Genomic DNA, 22,707 nt, shown 5'->3' with positions numbered 1-22,707 from the left:
GCTAAAAATAACACTGTGCAGCTTATAAGAAGCTAGATGCAACCCTTGGTTTTAGTTTACAAATAACCATAATACATTTTGACATTTCCAAGCGGAAGTGAGTATAAAATAGTGGCTTAAAAATAAGTTTTTCAAACATATAGGGTTTATTTTGTTATGTTTTTTGTGTTTTCTTGGTGTGTTTATGTGTGTGTGTGCTGATAACATTAACAAGGACTTCACATTAGCATTGAAAATAATAAGTTACTCTTTGCCATAGGGAAGTCAAGATAGGATTTGTGTCTGGCCAGTGCCAAAAAATGTTGGTATGTATTTTACTATCATATTATTCAAGTAAGTAGATCAACGGGTCAGATTTGAAATAAGCAAGCCAATCACTGGCTTATGTTTTTTAAAAAATGTTAAAAATGCTTTAAATATTAAAGTTATTTATACTTTCTATTAATAACAATTAAAAATTTCTCTGTTGAAAAAAACAGTTTTTTTTTTCTGTAAGAAAACATATAAATTGATTTTAAACTGAATGTGATTAATATTTTCTGCTAAGTTCTATTTAAAAAATCTTATTTTATGCAACTTCCTTTGTTAAAACCTTACTTTAAACAAACAATATATAAAAATGATATGCAGTGTGAAATTTCAAAAATAAAAATAAACATGATGTAAATTAATACAAAACACCATGGAATAATAATGTAAAAGTTGATGCCATTTATTAAAAATTATCATAAACATGAAGTCTCTGCTGTTTATATTGTAATACTTAAAATTTCAAGCCATAAGATTTTTATGCAATCTTAGTTTTGAAAGACTATATGAATTTTGTATGTGTAAATGTTGAATGCAAATTTTGTAGGTTTAAAAGTACTGTAAAGGGCAAAACCATAGCTAAGGACCTGAGCCTAATTTTTTAACTTAAGTATCAGATCTATGACAGGAGATTTGTAATAATTAAATAACACCCTGAATCAAAAGGAGATTTATTTATTTCAGCAGTTATAATGTCACAGTGGCAACTCTTTTGAACGCAAAATTGAGCATCAGACTATCCACTATACTCTTTCAAATATGGTGAAGTCTTTATATTGGAGCTCAGAGTTGTAGGTGACAAAGTGGACAGAAAAGGGTCTGTGGAATCTGGTAGACATGTACTTGAAAGACAAGACCACAATGTTCCAATCATCTGAAACTGAACAAGTTCCAGAACATCTAAGAACCTTTATTTTCTCTTTTACATAATAGTGATAATAACACCGCCCCATGAAACCTACCAAGTGCAGTGGACAGCATATGAAAGAAGTTAACTAAGGCTGGCTATTTTTAAACGTCTGCTACCAAGTGGCATTGTTACATGTTGAGATATCTTGCTGCAGGCTCACCTCTTACCTATTGCAGGGATCAAATGCACAGCAAAGATTACTTGGTTACCAGGCTTAATTCTTAGCATGCAACTCATTTTTTAGGCCTTCCTGTATAAATATTTTATGATTCTTAATAGGATAATTTTATAAGCATATGATGAGCTTTATGTTCATATTTGGCAGTACAGATGGACATAACTTCCAGAATCAGCTCTGTGTTGGCTGAGTTCAGTATCCTGCTATCAAATAGGAAGGTAGAGGAATGAAAGCCACAGTTACACATTGGTTAAACGTTATACATATATGCAACCAAACACATTCAAGTGTATTCTTCTTATAAAGCAAAATATAAACAGGTTTAAAATTATTCAAATCTTGTAAAAACATGATATGTCATATGACATTGTATAGGATATTTGCATTTCCAATCTGATAAAGAGGCTATAATAATTTAAAAATGAAAGAACCATGGTACCCTATATAATATAGGCTAGAAATGATAAAATCATAACAATAAAGCTAATTATTGAAACAACAATATAAATCATTAAACATACGATAGAAAAACTCTCAATAATTGATTATAACTTGAAATGCTTAGGTTATCTAAAATTAGGAAAATATTTGCATAGAAGAGCAATATTACTTGACACTCATAATCTACACATAGTTAAGCTAGGAGGCTAGCAATGCCGTAGAACAGAGAATAACAGAGCCAGGGTGACAATCAGAAAATGCAGTCTTTATGTTTTCTATTCCACTTTTAAACTTCGAAGGGTCAGTCATGTAGCCAAAGTATCATCTAAAGTAAGAAAAATAAAAATGATTACTAATTAATATAAGAAGCCAACAGTATTAGGAATTAAGCAGATAGAAATATCATTTTTTGTGGACATAATAAATCAAGATAAAAGTAATTTTACTGTAGCTTTAGCATATATGTGCTCACAGAAAATCCATTACTCCCATGAAGAAAGTATTCTCAGGTGGAATCTTGCACAAATAACCCTAAGGATATTGCTAAATACATAAATTCATGATAATATGTTTTGTAGATTATTATGCTTACCTTTGGAATTTAGCTCTTTCTGTAATCATATGTCAGATCAAAACATAATCTTCTTGCATATATAAACCGATTACTTGAACTTTCGAATGCATCATAAAGACAGTAGTAAAGTTATTAATCAGAAGTGGGGCTTGCTGCCTTCTAGGAAATTTGCAGTAGATTAAAAAGGAGGCACTTTGTTAAAAGCAATGCAAGCACACAGAGGTAGTATTGCCAGAGAATAGCAAAGTTTACTAAGCTACATATTTGGCATCTCTATTTTAGACGTCAAATGACATACCACCTTGATTTCACCTAAGCCTTCACTTACATTGTACAGTCTTTGTGATATCACTCTTAAATGCTAATACATCAATCTGAAAGTCCAGGTAGAAAAAGGAAATTCCAGATTTAGAAAGGATACGGAAGTGGGACTCAAAGATTTTCAAGAATGAAAAAGAAAAGGGATTGGGATATAATTTGTGAGAGCCATTTTTTTGTTTATTTGTTTTGTTTCTCTAGGATAAAAATTAATAAAAAACAATGAAAAGGAAAAGTGATATAATTTAATAATAATGTTTTGGCCATTTTTATCTATTTACTGTTAACACTTTCGATTGAAGAAAAATGTATTCAGCTGTCACAAGGATTTAAAAATAATTTTAAGTAAATAGCATCTTTTGAAATATGGGATATAGAAGTGTTTAAGTCTTTCTGATGATAAAATATATATTTTAGAAAAGTAAAATAAAACTAAGAAAGGGCTGGGTAGCAACTAATATGACTGATTCTGGAAGGTGAACTAAGTGAGTTCATAAAAATTATCAATAAGACATTGTGTTCTAGTGAGATGTCCACAAGCTATTCCTGTCCCTGTTTTGATACTGGAGATTTGAATTCTTTACTTTTTATATCTCTCTCTCTTCCCCTACCCTACCTTCCTACCTTTTCTGAAAAATAATTTCTGCATGCTCAGCCATGACACAATATAATTTCCTTGCAGATGGGAGCTGGTCTTCTAAAGAAATTCAACACATTGAGCAGACTCCCAACCATAATGATAACATTAAAAAAAACTATCAGAAGTCTAACTGCAATAATATACCTAAGAAAACAGACAAAGCATATATTTCTAGTTCTTTTCCAGCTTAGCGTATAAGTATTGGGAATAGTTTCTTGCTTCGTGATTCTAAATATAAATGTCATTTCCCTTTACAGAAGAAGAAGCATATTAAGAAAAAAATTAAACCTCAATTTAAAAAATTTAGTGGTGGACATCTTACTAGCTCTGCAATGAATGTTTTACTTCCATTGAATTATGTAAGTGCTTTTAGGGATTTGAAAATAATTATTTCAGTAAAAGAATGTAGAGCTCCTGAACTTGCATAATTTCCCACAAGAAAAATTAAATCAGAATTATGTAAGTATACGGCCACAAATCCAGCTGGCCTTAAGGCAATGCCTGGGAAGGGGGAGAACACAGCATGCCGTATTCTCAATCTCTGTCTGTCCTTGGCAATTGAACATATGTGATCATTTAGAGTAAGACCACAAGGACATGAAGTATCCATGGTGCTGAAAAGGTATAAAAATAAAGAGCAGTAGAATATTGCAGCAAGAACCCAAGCAGAGTAAGAAAATGAGGGGAAGAGGGGGAAGTATCCAGGATGGCCAAATAGGAACAGCTCCGGAGTGCAGTTCTCAGCAAGAAAAATGCAGAGGATGAGTGTCCACCGCATTTCCAAACAAATTTTCACTGCCCACAGACCAGGAGATTCCTGGGCCTAAAAGCACCCTGAGTTTTCAGCACAGCAGTTCCAGCTGGTGGTGGCTTAGCACACAGAAACTCACACAATCTGGGCAGCTGTTTCAACTGGCACCTGGAATGCTTGGGAGACAGAGCGGCCCATTCAACTAAAAGAGAGGGGGCTGAGACAGGGAGCCAGGGGATCTGGCTTGTTGGGTACCACCTCCACAAAACAAGCAATCTGAGACGCTCTGGATTGAGAGTTTCACAGCAAGCACAGCTGGACCCAGGATGGTCCAGCTCAGTGTAGGGGGAAGGGTGTCCCCATTACCATGGTAGTCTGCCACCACCGACGCAGTTCACACAGCAGCTGGGCAGAGCACCTCTGCTGGCAGACTCTGACTAGACTACTCCACGCGGGGCAGGGCATCTATGAAAAAAGGCAGCAGCAAGACAGGAACTTATAAATGAAGCCAGCCTTCCTAGGTCAGAGCACCTGGGAAAAGAGGCAGTTATGAGTTCCACTGCAGCAGCCTTAAAAGCACCTGACCAGCATCTCTGCAGGGAACAACGGAGCTCCCAGCACAGCAGTTGAGCTCCTATAAGGGACATACTGTCTCCTCAAGCAACTCCCCGACCCTTGTATATCCAGAGACAACTCATAAAGGAGAGCTCAGGCCGACATCTGGCAGGTATCCTTCTGTTGCAAAGATAATAGAAGAAGAAACCGGCAGCAACCCTTACTGTTCTGTAGCCCCCATAGGTGATCACCAGGCAAGCAGGGTCTGGAGTGGACCTCCAGCAGTTCTGCAGCAGAGCGGCCTTACTGTTAGAAGGAACATTAAGAAACAGAAAGAAATAACTTCATCATCAACAAAAAGAATGTCCACCCAGAGACTCCATTAGAAAGTCACCAACTACGAAGACCACAGGTAGATAAAGCCACTAAGATGGGAAGAAACCAGCGCAAAAAGGATGAAAACAGCAAAAACTAGAACATCTCTCCTCCTCTAAAAGATCACAACTCCTCACCAGCTAGGGATCGAAGATGGATAGAGAATGAATCTGACGAATTGACAGAAACAGGCTTCAGAAGGTGGGTAATAAACAGATGGACTGAGTTAAAATATACACATATATAATACATATAAACATCATGCTTAGAATAGTGCTGCGCATATAGTATGCATTTTATGAGTGTCTGTAAAGTTAAAATAAATGACAATTAAGGAATTGGACATAACAATTAGTAACTTGAGAACATGAAGCCCCAGGGATTTGCAAGAAAGAAAGTTAAACAAAGGCGAAAATTAGAATTGTAAGAGTAGGCAGTATTGGTCTAGCAGTGTTTGGGTTTTACGATTCTTTCAAAGACTTGAGTATATGTGATAGTCTACATTGAAGGGACCAGTATAATGAAAAAGTTAAAGAACATTTGGAAAGAGACAATAATTTTTATGACACGTTCAGATTCCAGATAAGCTGAGGAAATTAGGATCAAGAACAAAATAGGATAAATTTGTTTTGAAGAGGAAAAGCTTTCATATAATTCTGGTATGAGGAAGGTAGGGCTGCATGCAGATAATAGAAATTTATATTTGTAAATGCAAAAAGCATTCCAAGTCAATTGTAAATGCAAAAAGCATACCAAGTCAAGAAAGGACAGCTCTATTCTCTCTGCAGAATCAGTCATAATGTGCATGAAGATGGCCCCTTGGGAAGGGTGGTACACAGTAGAGAAGGCTGGTTGTTCCAAGTAACCACCTTGGTAACGGACTAAATAGTGGCAAAGACCTGGTCTACTATTAGGTCCAAGTGCAGGTGTCAGTTGAAATAGATACACTTTGAAAGTGAGCATTAGCAGGTATATTGGAGTAGAAAAGACAAAGGTAATGTTGGAATTTTGCAGGGTGGATCATTCAGAAACACTTGATCACTCAAGTTTAGACTTTCCTAACATAATACAGCCATTCTGTAGCTCACTGAATAACTGCTTTCAAACTCCAAAATTCTCATGTCATGGTTAAATTAACATACCGCAAAGTTTGGAACTCTCTTAAATAATGATTAGGATTCTAATTTTTATGTTACTAGCAGAGTGTAATATTTTCACAACAAGTAAAACAACATCATATGCAGTTCATATTTAATCCCTGTATAGGTAAGTTTATCCAATATATGACCAGTTAGTAAATAACTTATGAAATTAAATAGAAATATCAATTGATCATCTAAAGTTTTAATATCCTAATTTGATAAAGTCCCTTAGTATTGTAAACATTGTAAATTAGATTTGCAAATTAGTGCTAATAAAACCCATTAGATGCTGGCACCTCGTTAAAAATATTTGTGGGCATTCTTTGGCCTGTGAAATCAGGCCTGTAAATTTTATTACTGCTGAGTCAACATTTCTGATGTCTTTTAAAAATGTAATATTTTTAATAAAAAACATACACACTAAACCTTGGATTTTGTAGAAAAACTCTAAATTTTAGATTCCAAGACCAGAAATAATATTTGACATTATAGCTTAAATTAATGAAGGCACTTATTCTTGTGTACCAATAGGTGATAGACTTTAAAAAATAAATATAACAAATTAAGGTAACATTGCTAAAATGTGAAGAGCAGAGCTCAAGCAAATTTAATGCAATGAAGTATATAATGTAAACAGAAGTTTCAGCAATGTAGGTGGATTCTAATTCTGCACTAATTTCTTAAAGAAGTTAAAGAAGCAGGCTGGGCGCAGTGGCTCACGCCTGTAATCCCAGCACTTTGGGAGGCCGAGGCAGGCGGATCACGGATCATGAGGTCAAGAGATCGAGACCATCCTGACCAACATGGGGAAACCCTGTCTGTACTAAAAAATACAAAAAAATTAGCTGGGCATGGTGGCGTGCGCCTGTAGTCCCAGCCACTCTGGAGGTTGAGGGGGGAAAATTGCTTGAACCCAGGAGGCGGAGATTGTAGTGAGCCGAGATTGCACCACTGCACTCCAGTCTGGCACCTGGGGACAGAGCAAGACTCTGTCTCAAATAAAGAAAAAGAAAAAGAAGTTAAAGAAGCAACTCAGGAACTTTTTTACTTTCCCTTCCTTCCTTCTTCCTTCTTTTTCTCTCCTGTCTTCCTTTGTTCCTTTCCTTCCCTCCCTCCTTCCTCTCACTTCCCCTTCCTTCATCTCTCTCCCCCTCCCTCCCTCCCTTCCTTCTTTCCTTCCTTTTCTCTCCCTCCTTCTTTTGTTCCCTTCCTTCCCTCCCTCCCTCCCTTCTCTTCCCTTCCTTCCTTCTTCTCATACTTTCTTCTTCCCTTCCTTTTTCCCTCTCTTTCTTCCTCCCATAATCACATTTTATGCTTTGTTTCTGAGCCAGGTACTAAATGTTATAATACATATAATTTTATTTACCATGAAAAGATACAAATAATACAATGTAATTTTGTAAAAGTTATAATAAAAATTACTTGCATTTATGTGCTTGAAATTATTTTCAATTAAAGGGGAAATTTAGATTCTGTATGGGTCACTGAGATGTTTCTATTTTGTTTAGAGTTAAAAACGCAAACTCTGTGAACTTTCTGCTTATACGCATGCAAATTTACCTAAATAATTTAGACCACATTCTTTTTACTTAATATCAGCTTTTTTCAAAATCTGAATTTCTAAAAGCAGAAGACACTTCTTAAAAGTTGAATACCTTGTCACCATTAATTTTTGCTATTTGTGTGTCAATTGCATATGTCATAAAAATGATTAATCATCAAAATTTAATAACCATAAGTAAACATGGAGCATCAGCTGTGGTACCAGAAAATCATCTGAGATTGAATCAATATTTTTGTCCTCACATCTGACTGTGTAAGCAAGTTTCACATCAGGAGTTCTGTAGTGTTCTTGACAGACATGGCAATAATAATGTTAAGATAATATTGCAAAAGTAGAGAGTTGCATGAATGTTCTAATCACAGGTTTCTTAAGCAGCAACTCCTATGTACCTATTGATTATATAAAGTAAGAAATATATACTTGTGTCATACAAATGCCTAAGTTTAATATTAAATCATGAGAATTCAATAATAAAAACAATTTAAAATATAAAAAACATGAAGAAAAATATTTTAGTTCATTGACATTATCTGCATTTTCTCCTAAGCAGGTCAATTTTAAAAGAAATATCTAAATTATAATTGGAGTTATAATTGGTAGTCATAGACATGGTAGGAGGAAAATATTCAAAATAAGGTCAGAAGAAATGGAAATCTACACATAAAAGGCATCTTCAAAGGGCAGAGAAAGTGGTAATGAAATATCAGGAAGATGAAATAAAAATTTATAGAATCATAGCTTAATTTTAAGATTCCAAAATGTAATGAAGAAATGTTCAAAATATTATGTAATATATTAGATTACAAATTATTAATTCACATTCTAGATTCCTTGAAAATAATATAGTATATTGGGGTGTAAATGGTTTATTTATTTTATATTAGAATGGAAAACAAATGTAAAATTTAAATGTTCCATTACTCTGCATAATTTTTACTTAGCATATTCTGGTAATTGTCATGAGCTAGACACAGGTCTTTGAATACAAGGCCATTTTTCTTATTTTAGAACTAACTGTGGGTACAATAATGGAAATATATTCCTTAAAATAGATCAAATGCCCTCCTTTCATTCTATATGTAAATCTACCACTGAACTAAGATATTACGAAAAGTGACAAGGATAATAAATATAATATTTAAAGATCATACATCAATAGAAATAGCATATAAGATTTATTCAAATGATATATTAATCCATCTATATAAATATTTATCATATTAAATTACTGGAATATATTTCACAAATATGTATTTGTGTGGGTAAAAACTATCAGATCTGTTTCTTTTACCTCCTCCTATACCTCAATTCTTTTCACCAAGTTAGACAACTTTGTATATTAAAATAATGGAAGTTATAATTATATGTATGCTTGTATTTCTGCATGTCTGATGAAAGAGCATATAAAAATGTTCTAGACAGCTGTACAGAAAATTCTACTAAAAGCACAGCTACCATTATAATGGTGATTGTGAGTTATTTTGTTATAATATAAAATGGCAATTTAATAATATTTAATATACAGTGTGGTTATTCATTTAGGAAGTTGATTAAATTTGGTTTTAATTTCCTTTTTCTCTGTACCATGAAGAATGAAACAGTTATAGAATGTTTTCTATTTTATAATCTTCTTATTCATGGTAACAAGAAAAATATTTAGAAATACACAGATTACTTAAAAAAAAATTTGCTCATTCATTGAAATTTATCTTTTCCAAACCAAAATAAGAGAAAGACTATGAAAGTTTATTGAGAAACAACATAAATCTAAATATTAAATGCAAATAAATAGATGAAAAGTGGTCAGCCATTTATTTTCCAATAAATGCAAATACACAAACACACACACACACACACACATACACAGACACACACATCTCAAAAAAAATTAAAATGTTTACTGTCTTGTAATTTTGTCCTTTAAAATGCCAAAGCTTTCCCACTGTTTTATTCACCTTGCTTTTCAAACTTAAATACATGTTTGTACTATGATCAGCATTTTGATTCATGACTTTGGAAAAAAATAACAAAGATAAGATAATGGCTCTGTTTCTGCAGATCCTATAAATACTATATATTCAATCTCAAGAACGTATTTCTAAATGAATTATTGACTTACAACTACAGAAAAATTGGCAAGCTGATACTTAGGTTAACATTTCCTTGCTTTTACTCCATAAATTTTTTCAGTTACTCAGTTTCTCCCCAAAACTGTCTTTTAAAAAATTGAAATATACCAAATGACTATGTTTCACATTTTCAACACAAAGTTCCCTGCCCACCTGTTATAATAAAGTATTTTTTTTAAATAAAATAAAGTTAAAAAATATCATAACTCATAGGCGGGTGTTGAACAATGAGAACACACAGACACAGGGAGGGGAGCACTACACACTGGGGTCAGTTGGGGGGAAATAGGGGAGGGATGGTGGGGGGTGGGAAGCTGGGGAGAGATAGCAAGGGGAGAAATGCCAGATGTAGGTGATGGGGAGGAAGGCAGCAAACCACACTGCCACGTGTGTACCTATGCAACAATTTTGCATGTTCTTCACATGTACCCCAAAACCTAAAATGCAATAAAATAAATAAATGGGGGAAAAAATAAAATAAAATAAAGTTATGAAGGGAAACTGCTTTACTTTTTAATGGGAAAATAAAATTTTTTATTCAAGAAAATTGTTGCCTTTCACATATGATATATTCCAGAAATTGATCTAGGTGTTGTAAAGCAATGAGCAAGACAAACAACATCCTTGATCTTGTTGCATTTACAACATGATAACAGACACATGCATATCCTATATGTGTGCATGTGTAACTATTATTCTACAAAATACTGCAGTCTCAAAAAATAAATACAAAGGAGACCACTGACCATGTTTTTAAATGTGCTAATTCTTCAGATAAAAGATCTGAAGGAAAAAGTTCCTAGAAAAATGTTAGGGCATTTAATGATGTATTTGATGTTAATTAATAGAAATTACAATTCAAAGGATATTTCCTCATGAATTTAGTTAAGCACATGTTATTTGCCACAACATTGTTCACAATATCAGCAAACATGGCATATTACCTATGCAACGATATACATTAGCTTAATTATTATAGATTTAAATGCCTATTGACATCTGATGAAATGGAATTAACCTCCTTTTTTAAAACTTCTTCCATTGCGTCTCAGCCTTTGGCTAAGATCAAGTTTAGTATCTGTTCTTATTAGTTTAAAATTCTTTCAGAAAAAATATAGCTTTTCTGGAAATTTATTCACTTTACTGTGTTTGATGTGAATTTCAGTACAATTTGACAAATTCTATGCCAATTTCTATTGGTATTCTGGTTAGAAATATGTAAACTTAAAGATTAGGGAGAAATGATATTCTTATTATAATGTATTATCCATAAATGCAAGGTACTCGTTTATTTTTGGCCTCTTTCAAGACCTACAAAAATTTTGTAATCTTCTTAAAAAGAATTTCACATATATGTTTGAATTATTGAAATACATCTAAAATTTTGTTCACCGCTTTTGGATTATTATTGAGTTTTTTTTTTTTCTTTTTTTCAGAAGAATTTTAAGTTGACAGAAAAATTCAGAGTAAGGTACATACAGTAATATCTTCTCTAGCCTCTGTCCCTAGACATGTATAGATTCCCGATCATCAACATGTCTCACCAGATGGCATTCTACATTTGTTACAACTGATAAACCTACACTGACAGATAATTTTCATCCAGAGTTCATAGTTTACATGACGGTTCACTCTCAGTTTTGTATGGGTTTGGACTAATATAAATAACATGTATCCCTCATGATAGTATTATAGAGAGCAGTTGAACTCCCCTAAAAGTACTCTGTGCTCTGCCTATTTGTCCCTCGCTTTGGCTCAACCCCTGGCAACTACTGATCCTTCTAATGTCTTCATAGATTTCCTTTTCCAGCATGTAATATAGCTGGAATTATAAGTATGTGGGCTTTTCATATTGGCTTCTTTCACTTAGTTATATGTATTTATTTTCTTCTTGTCTTTTCATAGCTTGATGGCTAATTTTTTAAAATGATGAATCATATTCCACTATCTGTATGTACCACAAGTGGCTTATCCATTCACCTACTGAATGATATCTCGGTTGCTTTCAAGTTTTGGCAATTATAAATAAAGCTGCTATAGACATATGTGCAGATGTGTGTGGACATAAATTTTCAACTACTCTGTGTTAATACCAAGGAGTTCAGTGAATAGGTCATATGGTAAGGATATGCCTAGTTTTGTAAAACCTGGCAAACTTTCTTCCAAATTGGCTGTACCATTTTGCATTCCCACCAGCAGTGAATAATAGTTTTTGTTGCTCCACATCACTGCCAGCCTTTGGTGTTTTTGGTGTTTTGGATTTTTGCCATTTTGATAGGTATTTAGTGGTAGGTTTTTCATTGTTGCTTTATTTTGCAATTCCTTGATGATATATGATGTTGAGCATCTTTTTGTATGTTTATTTGTCATTTGCATGTTTTCTTTTCTTTTCTTTTTTTTTTTTTTCTGAGACGGAGTTTCGCTCTTGTTACCCAGGCTGGAGCGCAATGGCGCGATCTCGGCTCACCGCAACCTCCGCCTCCTGGGTTCAGGCAATTCTCCTGCCTCAGCCTCCTCAGTAGCTGGGATTACAGGCACGCACCACCATGCCCAGCTGATTTTTTGTATTTTTAATAGAGACGGGGTTTCACCATGTTGACCAGGATGGTCTTGATCTCTTGACCTCGTGATCCACCCGCTCGGCCTCCCAAAGTGCTGGGATTACAGGCGTGAGCCACCGCGCCCGGCCTGCATGTTTTCTTTGGTAATGTGTCTGTTCAGGTCTTTGGCCTGTTGAGTTTTTTGTGTTCTTATTATTAAGAGTTCTTTATATTTTTAATAGTAGTTAATTGAATATGTCTTCTGCAAATGTTTTCTCCAGTCTGTGGCTTGTTTTCTCATCTCTTGACGTCTTTCACAGAGCAAAAGTTTTTAATTTTAATAAAGTCCATCATATCGGTTATGTCTTTCACAAATTGTGCTTTTGGTATCACATCTAAAAAGTCATAGCCAAACCCAAGCTCAACTAGACTTTCTTCTGTGTTATCTTTTAGAGGTTTTGTTTTGTGTTTTACAGTTGCGATTCATTTTGAGTTGATTTTTGTGAAGCTTGGAAGGTCTATATCAAAATTCATTTTTTTTTTTTTTTTTTCTCTGGATATCCAATTGTTCCAGGACAATCTGTGGAAAATATTTGTTGCTGTTGTGTTCTCTATTGTTTGAGTCTTTGCTTCTTTGTCAAAGATAATTACCTGTATTTTTGTGAGCCTTCTTCTGGGATATCTATTCTGTTCCATTGATCTATTTTTCTGTTATTTCACTAATATCACACTGTCTTGTTGACTGTATCTTATAGCATGTCTTGAAGTCAGGCAGTGTCAATCCTCCAACTTTGTTAATATTGTGTTGGCTATTTTGGGTCTGTTTTTCCTTTATATAAACTTGATCATTAGTTTGTCAGTATCAACAAAATAGCTGGAATTTTGAATGGGATTGCATTGAATCTATAGATTGAGCTGGAAGGAACTGACATTGATAATAGTGTCTTCCTATCAATAAACATGGAATCTCTCTCTATTTAGTCCTTTTTTGGAGTCTTTCATCAGAGTGTTGTAGCCTTCCTCATATGGACCTTGTATACCTTTTATTAGATTTTACCTAGGTGCTTCCTTTTTGGGGTGCTAATGTAAATGATTGTGTTCCTAATTTCAAATTTCACTTATTCTTTGCTGATATATAGAAGTGTGATTGTTTTTATTAACCTTGCATTCTACAACTCTCTTGTTCAATACTCACAACTGTATTTTTGTCAATTGTTTTGGATTTTCTACATAGACAATCATCTCATCTGTTAAGAAGATAATTTTACTACATCTTTTCCAATATGTATACCTTTTAGTTACTTTTCTAATTCTACAGCATGGCATTAGGGCTTACAGAGTGTTGTTGAACAGCAGTGGAGACAGGGGACCTCCTTTTCTTACTCTGGATCTTGATGGGAAAGCTTCAAGTTGCTCACTTGTATTCTATTTTTATATTGTCTGTTGAACTTTTACCAAAAAAAAGCAAATTATTTTCATTTGTGTAAGTGTTCTATACACTGTCTTGTATATGTATTTTACCACTACACAATAGTAAAATTGTCTCTTTTTTCCAACATTTTTACCTTTTTTTCTTGCTTATTACTACACAATTTTGCTTTACTAAGGTACAATACAGATTAGGAGAGACAGTAGTAATGTTTTATTGTTTTTGTTTGTTTCGGAATTCTTTGAGAGGTTCTCTTCCTCACTGTGAAGAATAATATTTGCTATACATTTCAAGTAGAAATTTAAACTAGGTTAAGGAAGTCCTTTTATGTTCCTAGCTTTTGTCAAAAATACATGCCACTATTTTAAAATGGTATTATTTTTAATAATACCACTTTAAAATCATATAATCTATAAATTTATAATAATCTTATAGTAATAATAATCATATAGAAATAATCATATCACTTTCTCAGTTAATTGAAGTGAAGTAAATTCTTATATTTTCTGCTAGAGAAACTTCTTTGAGTTCTGAGACTAAACACTTTATGATCTTGATGAATATATTTTATAGCACTTCTGGATCCCATTTTCCAGGGTCATCACTTAGGATTTTTGTGCCCATAATTATAGATTGATCTGTAATTCTTCTGCCTTTCTTAAAAAAAAAATTGAGACAGGGATTTACCCTGTCTCCCAGGCTATAGTGCAGTGGCACAAACACTCATTACTGCAGGCTGGACCTCCAATGGTCAAGTGATCTTCCCGCCTTAGCCTCCTGAGCTGCTGGGACCTCAGGCGTGCACCACCACACCTAGCTGATTTTTGGTATTTTTTAGTTGAGAAGGGGTTTTGCTATGTTGCCCAGGCTGGTTTTGACCTCCTGAGCCCAGGTTGATCCGCCTGCCTAGGCCTCCCAAAGTGTTGGGATTACAGGTGTGAGCCACCATGCTCAGCCTGTAATTCTCTTTTATTATATGGTTTGCATTAACTATCAATAATTTACTATCTCATAAAAGTTAGGAAACTGATTTTTTGAGCTTCTCTAAAATATTTTTAAAAATCTGTTCCTTAAGTTTCTGGCAAAATTCACCAATAAAGCACAGCTATATAACATTGCTTATTTGTTTCAAGGTGACACAAGGAATTTAATTAATGAGCAAAATATTTAATAATAATTTTATTATGGTTCTTTTTTTGTAAACTAAAAGAAATTGTTCTTTAGAAAATTTAAGCATCACTTAAATTTGCAATTTTAGTGGTTCAAACTTTTTCATAATCTTCACGTTTTATAAATGTTAACTAAAACTTTAGTTACATTGTTTAAATTTTAAAAAATTATTTATTTGGTTGTATTTCCTCTTTTTTGTTTGTTTGTTTTTTTTTTTTTGAGACAGAGTCTCGCTCTGTCGCCAGGTGCCAGGCTGGAGTGCAGTGGCGCGATCTCGGCTCAGTGCAACCTCCGCCTGCCGGGTTCAAGCAATTCTCCTGCCTCAGTCTCCCAAGTAGCTGAAACTACAGGTGTGCACCACCACGCCCCGCTAATTTTTGTGTTTTTTAGTAGAGACGGGGTTTCACCATGTTGGCGACGATGGTCTCTATCTCTTGACTTCATGATTCGCCTGCCTTGGCCTCCCAAAGTGCTAGGATTACAGGCATGAGCCATCGCGCCCGGCCTGTATTTCCTCTTTTTATGCAATCAATTTGGCAACATGCTTTTGATTTTAATGAGAAATTTTGGAAATCTTGCGATTGTTTTTAATGGCTTTTTCTTTCTCTCTCCACTCGGCTTTGTGAAGGATGACTTTGATCCTCATCACCCTCGACGAGTTATATTCCCAGTTCCCACTGCCTATATTTGGATCCTGAGATGGGCAGTCCCTCAGCTACAATTCTACTGCAATTGTGAGCTTCTATGTTGTTTCTGGTCAACAGAGACTTGTATTTGTATCACTGGACACGTCTATTTTTTCTTTTTCTTTTTTTCTTTTAGAAAGAGAGAAAGAAAGAAAAAGAATTAAAAAAAAAAAAAAAAAAAGAATGAAGGAGAGGAAGAAAGAGGAAGAGGATGAGGGAGAGAGAACAGAAGTGTTGCTTTATTGCCCGGGCTAGAATGCAGTCTAAAAATGGGTATGCCAATAATTGTGCTTAATAATGGAGACATGAAAAAATGAGGGAAGAAAATAACAAACAAGCAGCCAACGAATATTTCATTTAAACCTGTAAGTAGGTGTGATGTGGTACTGATAAGAGTGTATATTTTGTGTATTTAAAGTGGAGAGTTCTATTAGAATAGATTTTAGGGCCAGACACAGGGGCTTACACATGTAGTCTCAGCATTTTGGAAGGCTGAGGCTGCAGGATGGCTTGACTGCAGGAGTTCTAGACCAGCCTGGGAAATGTAGCAAGACCCTGTCTCTACAAAAGTTCTTTTAAAAAAGTAGTCAGTTGAGCCCTTGGGCTCCCAGGAGTTCAGTGTTACATTAACCTGTGATCATGCCTACTGCATTATGCCTTGGCAACAGAAGGAGACCCTATCTCTAAAACAATGAACAGAAGGACTAGGTTTTATCTTTACCTGAGTTTAGAGCAGATGAAGGAAGATCAATGATTAATCTAATAGTACCATCTTAACAAGGATTACTTACATATTCTTATGTTGGCAATCACTTTATATATGAAAATTTAAACAATATTTATCCTATTCAATTGTAATATAATGTTTAAAACATCATTTTATAACATTTTGTTTATATTTTATTCAGCCAGAATCTGGAAAGAATCAGATAGGTAATTAGACCACCACTTTCATTTTCCTAGATTAATAATGATCTATACACAGCAATTCGCAAGTGTAACTTATATTACTGAAACAATAACTCATTTAATGGTTTCTAAGTGACCCATAAAAGGTATTGCAATTTTAGAAGTGTCAAATATAGTACCCAAAAATAGCTAGGAAAAATTGGGTCACTCTGTAAGCAAATCTCTATGCCCTAAATAATAGTGGTAATAAAAATAATTCAGAAACAGAAAAAAAATCTTAAATTAAAAAAAGATTTCAAATAATTTTCTCATTTAATGATCATTTCAATTCTGTGAGATAGAGTATAGATATATTTCCAACTCTTACATATTTAAATGATTATATATGCTCATACTAAGTTAAAGTAAATTGAATTTTGCATATTACGTAAGCGTCTGCTTCAAAATGTATTTTATTTACTTGAATGCATACATTGATCCATACAAAGATTTTCATTTCTTTTATGATAACATAACTAACAGGAAAATGTAAACACTATACAGAGAAAAATTTTTAATGTATCTTTCTTAATGTTAACTACATTTTTTCCCATAAATTTGGTTTTTAAAAATGTATTTGCTATTTTTTTAAATTTTGGGTAATAGTCAAAATTTCTTATTTGCAGTGCATGCAAATATGGATCATTAAAAGTGCACAGGTATAAAAACATAAATCTAATATATAACATAAAGAATTCCAATTATGACAAAGGATCCTAAAATGAAGTGTCATTCTTCAACATTCAATTAAATATAATAATAATTTTCATATCTTTGAGTGTTTAGATTTCAGAAGAAATCACAAATGAAACACAATATTATGTTGGTACAAACAATTATTTTTGTGCAAATCTAATATAAGTATTATTTTTTTCAGATTTTTTTTGTAAAATGGAAATAACTGTTGCCATAAGATTATAAGTAAAGCAATTCAATATAATGCTTAGATTATATTAAATCTGATAAAGACATTTTTAAAATAGTAGGAATAGAATGAAATCAAACATGCTTCCTTGTGAAATAGTGAGCTCCTCAACCCTGACCCTGGAGTGATTTAAGTGCAGACAATGTTATCAGAAGGATTATTACATGGAAATGATTATTGTGGTTTCTTTTAGTTCGAATTTTCTAAAATTCTCTGAAAATATTGATCCTCCATTAAGCTTCAAATGTTGATTTGTGAAATACTTTCTGAAGTTAAATATTATATAATATGATTTTCATTAACTCAATACATGCTTGTATAACACTTATTATATACCAGTAAGTGTTTAATACATTATACACTACCTACTAAGAAGAAGCACTGGACATAGCATGGTAAAAATAAAGATATGATCCTTTTCCTCATGATGCTTATATCTAGTAGAAAATAAAGATGTTATATAAGAGCATATACTTGTACACAAGTGGGAAGTCATATTTTGGTGTCATGTGAAGCAAAAGATCTGTGTTCTATGAGATTAAGGGGAAAAATTCTATGTGATCAGGGAATGCCTCATTGAAAGAACATTTCAGCTGTCACCTAAAGCAAGAAAAGAAAGTCAGGGGAAAAATGATGAACACAATGTCATGGTCATAAAAAACAGACTGTACTAAAATATTGCTGTGGGCAAAGCTTTGCAGGTTCAGGAAATCAAAAAAAAATCAATGCCACTGAAGCACAGAGCAGGGACAGAGAGCGCATAGAAAAGCATTTAGAAGGCTTACATCATCCTAAATTTTATAGGTCAATGTAAGGATTTCAAAGATTTATTCCAAGTTTAAAGAAAAGCTATTGAGTAGTTTTCATTTGGAGAGTGACAAAATTGTGGCCAGGTGCAGTACCTCACAACTGTAATCCCAGCACTTTGGGAGGCTAAGGCAAGTGAATCACTTGAGGCCAGGAATTTGAGGCCAGCCTGGCCAATATGGTGAAACCCCATCTCTACCAAAAATATAAAAATTAGCTGGGTATAGTGGTGTACACCTGTAATCCCAGCTACTTGGGAGGCTGAGATGGGAGAATCACTTGAACCTGGAATGTGGAGATTGCAGTGAGCCAAGTTTGCACCATTGCACTCCAGCCAGGGTGACCAAGTGAGACCCTGTCTCAATAAGTAAATAAATAAATTGTGTTTCTAGAAGACAACTGTTTAATGTTGAGTATGTCCTGGAAGTGCAGGTTAAATTAAAAGCTATTGTAGGAACCTAGGAAAGAGATAATAATAGTTTAGACCAAAGAAATAATGAAAAGGCAGAAAGAAAGTTTAAACATAGGAACTTATCCAACAGGAGTAAACAATTATAAACTTGGAGCAAAAAGTATTTTAAGAGGTTTAAAAACATGTTTGAATGCATCACCCTTCCCATGATATTTAAGAAAAGGGAAGCACATGAAGTAAGACTTACATTAACCTTGGATTTTTCACTAGGGGAATTTTTCAAAATGTTGCACAGAGAAAGAGAGCCAGACAGAGAGCAAAGGTCTCAATATGAGTGGGAGGAGAAATCAGAGGTCAGAGTCTGGGGCTGTGAAAGTGGTTGGGATTTGGATGACAAAATATCAGAGAGGAGGAAAGTGTCAAGAAGTCCTCCAAGCATCTGCATAAAATGTTGCTGAGGGCCTGTGACAATTTCTCAGCTGACCATGTGCAGGACAAGATGCTAAGAGGTCAAGCAGAAAACAGATGCAGAGAAGCTATCAGCTGAGTTTCCAGAGGTCTCACGGTACTGAAGAAATGCTGAAGTCCCTTCCAAACCATAGTAGAGAGACCTGGGTGCACACGTTAGGCTGCAGTTGAGATGCCAGAAACACCATTCCCAGAAGTAAAAGCATGTCTTAGTAGTAAGTGCTCTCTTTCAATACGGGGATAAGTTAAAGTAGACCTGTGCTAAAATGGCTTAAAACCAAGTATCAACAGAAAAAAGGGTGATCCTCTCTTAATAGCTTAATACAACAGAATCTAATGGTATTGGAGGATGAAAACATAATGCAGAGTTTCTGTATCATAGCATATAATGTCCACCATAAATTTAAAAATTATAATGCTAAAAATTATGCATAAATGACTGATAATCAAAACAAACCTATCAATACAAGCAGATGCAGAGAAAATCCAGATGTTGGAGCTTTAGAAAAGGATTTCACAGTAGACCAGATTTATATATTGTAGAATATATAGAAAAACATAATTATGCTGGATAAACAGGTGGAGTATATTTCAAGAAAAAAATAGAATATATGTAAAAATGTCAATTGGAAACTTTAGAAATGCAAAACATAATATATTAAATTAAGAACTTTTATGAGTTTAATAGCAGAAGACAGGATTATCATTTGGAACATAATAAAAGATCAATGATAAAATACCAATCTTGCATGTTCTTCACATGTACCCCAAAACCTAAAATGCAATTTAAAAAAATTGAAAAAAAATAAATAAAATAAAAATATAAAAAGAGTGGTTCACACTGTTCACAGTACCTGTAACCACTGTAACTACATCCTGCTTGGCAAGTCTACCTGCTATTGTGAATACCTTCCTTGGTGATTGATTGTATGGAAAGTTCCCCTGCTACTCCCCTTGATGACTGTATGGAAATATAGCAACTCACAATCCTGGGAACCTCCTGCCCCCTGGTTACCAGCTTCCTTATCTAACTTACTTGGTCTGCTTCTGTAAAATTCTGCTTCACTAGGCTTCTCCTCCCCTACCTACATCAAGGTATAAAGGCAAATCAAACCCCTTCTTTGGGTCGGAGAGAATTTTGAGCCTTAGCCATCTCTCAGTTGCTGGCTAATTAATAAAGGACTCTTAATTTGAAACTCAGAGCATGGTGATTTCCTTCTACCTCACTTGAATACAACAAAGGTTGGTAGCTAAAGATGAACTATAATTATTCGAACAATAAACGCAAAACTGATTAATATCAATAAAAATAGACCTGGGACAAAAGGGTATTATGGAATGAAGTAGGTTATTTAATAATGACAAAAGAAGAAATTCAATAAAAAGATAATTTTAGCATAAAATTCTCCTAATTATACAGTCTCAAGATATAAAAATTAAAATTTGATGGAACTGTCAAAGGTAAAAGATAGATCCAAAATTATAGTTGGAAATTTAAACATACCTCTCTTAGTATATGAGAAAGCAGTTGAACAAACAGAAAAAAAATTAACACAGATGTAAAAGATTTGAACAACACTAATAGAAAACTACATCAACTGCAAAATATACATTTTCCTCAAGATTAAAGTGAAGACTGACAAAAACTGAATATGTTATGCTATAAAGCAAGTCTAATCTTACTTATCTTTAATATCTAAGCTTCTAACTGAAGAATAAAGAAATAAAGCTAACAAATCAACCTCAAAAAACTAAATTAAAGACAGTCATCAGTGAAATAAAAAAATAGAGATTTGGCCTTGGATCAAACACTGAAAAACAGAAGTAAATAAAATAAAGCTTCAAATATTGAAATAAATAAAATCTCAAGTTATGCAACTGAATGTTAACTTCATCAGCTCTTTTGTTCTTTTTAAATGTGGCTCATATCTATGGCTCAAATATATCTATTGCACAGCACTGTTCAAAACTTTAATTTTCAATGCTGGAAACTGAATAGAAAAGATAATGAATTTTTTAGTCAGTTCCTTCTCAGAGAACTCTTAATATTCTTCAGTAGTGCAAATCTACGGATCTAATCCACTGTTGAAGCCATGGTGAAAGTCCTAGAAATAAGAACATATTCTACACATTGAAAAATTGTTCTGCATTTGTTTTAAAAATAATTTATTACTCTTTTATTATCAAGTATTTGATACTGGAAAGGCAGAATATCAAATTCCAAGTAACAATTAATTGATCTATAACAACCACCACATAATTCTAGACCACAAACCATTAAAAAGCCAGTTAGCAACTGTCTTTGCATAATATTTATACATTTATGGCCATAAAATACTCAAAATACTGAACTTGGATGATTATAAAGTAATACAGAAATAATATTATAAAGTAATATAGAAATTTTGGTACAAAGCATACCACAATCAAAGCCAAGTAGAAAACCTTTAACACATAGGCCTGAAGTCAACTGTTTATGCTGTATATCCTCAAGTAGTTCATATTCTTTTTCTTCCTTGCCAAGAGTTCCTGTTAGGACAGGAGAAGAGAATTATTTTGGCAGAAAGGGAGAGAAAGCAAAGGTGGAAAATGGAAACCATTCGCGTGGTGATATAAAAGCTGTCAACCAAAATGAGGCATACTCTTCTGAGATGAAGAGCAAAGGCAAACTAAAAGTAGGACAGAAAGCAGACAAAGTAGGGACTTCTGTGGAATGGACGGAAAGTGGAGAAAACCAGAGACCACATGGTGCTGAATTGGGCACATGGGTTCTGCCGCTTTCTGATAATAACCCTGTACTCTATTCACACCAAAAACGTTGCAGCCTGATAGTTTCCAGTGCTGCTGAAGTGCTTTCAGCTTTTGCAAACTTTAGAGGGTATTTTAAAAGAAGAATGTAAGAGACCTTTCAAAGATGGCCAAAATGGTGCAACCAAATTGCTACGCAGATCCCACTGCTTTAATACCAACAACTGGAACAAACACTCTCATGTTTGTTATATGTTTAAGCTTATCATATTTTCTCTATTCCATTTACATCACAGATGATGAGTACTAAAACAAACTTTAATTGATGTATTATAATGTATGTAATTTTTCCTGAATAAATATCTCCTCATACAAGGGGGGAAAAAAGACAAAACAGTTAACAGAAATTAAAAATAAAAATCAAGAACACTTGCTCAAAGACAAATAATGTATTAGAAAAAGAAAGGATATAACATTGTTAAGGTTCAGCATAAAGTAATTATTTGAAGAAAATTTAAATTTGGACCTTGTGTGTGTACATGTTTACTTCTGTTAGGCATCACCTAAGATCCAATGTGAAATGACATTTCTTTCCCCATTTATTTATTTTATTGCATTTTAGGTTTTGGGGTACATGTGAAGAACATGCAAAATTGTTGCATAGGTACACACGTGGCAGTGTGATTTG

At 33.8% G+C, this 22,707-nt stretch overlaps 1 protein-coding gene and 1 pseudogene across 1 annotated transcript in view; one reads left to right on the top strand and one right to left on the bottom strand.

Annotated features, from left to right (window-relative positions):
• Window positions 1–1,948: 1,948 nt before the first annotated feature.
• The window catches only part of CCDC102B (coiled-coil domain containing 102B), a 388,839-nt gene continuing 368,080 nt past the window's right edge, over window positions 1,949–22,707 (bottom strand). Inside the window, exon 10 of the mRNA XM_037738124.1 lies at window positions 1,949–2,163. Within this exon, the coding sequence (XP_037594052.1) occupies window position 2,163 (1 nt within the window). The 3' untranslated portion in view covers window positions 1,949–2,162. The remainder of the gene's footprint in view (window positions 2,164–22,707) is intronic.
• LOC119471091 lies at window positions 10,927–11,082 on the top strand (annotated as a pseudogene).

The sequence above is a fragment of the Cebus imitator genome, unplaced genomic scaffold (assembly GCF_001604975.1).
Source record: "Cebus imitator isolate Cc_AM_T3 unplaced genomic scaffold, Cebus_imitator-1.0 Scaffold49, whole genome shotgun sequence".
Classification (NCBI taxonomy): Eukaryota; Metazoa; Chordata; class Mammalia; order Primates; family Cebidae; genus Cebus; species Cebus imitator.
This window is presented reverse-complemented; position numbering and strand designations above follow the sequence as displayed.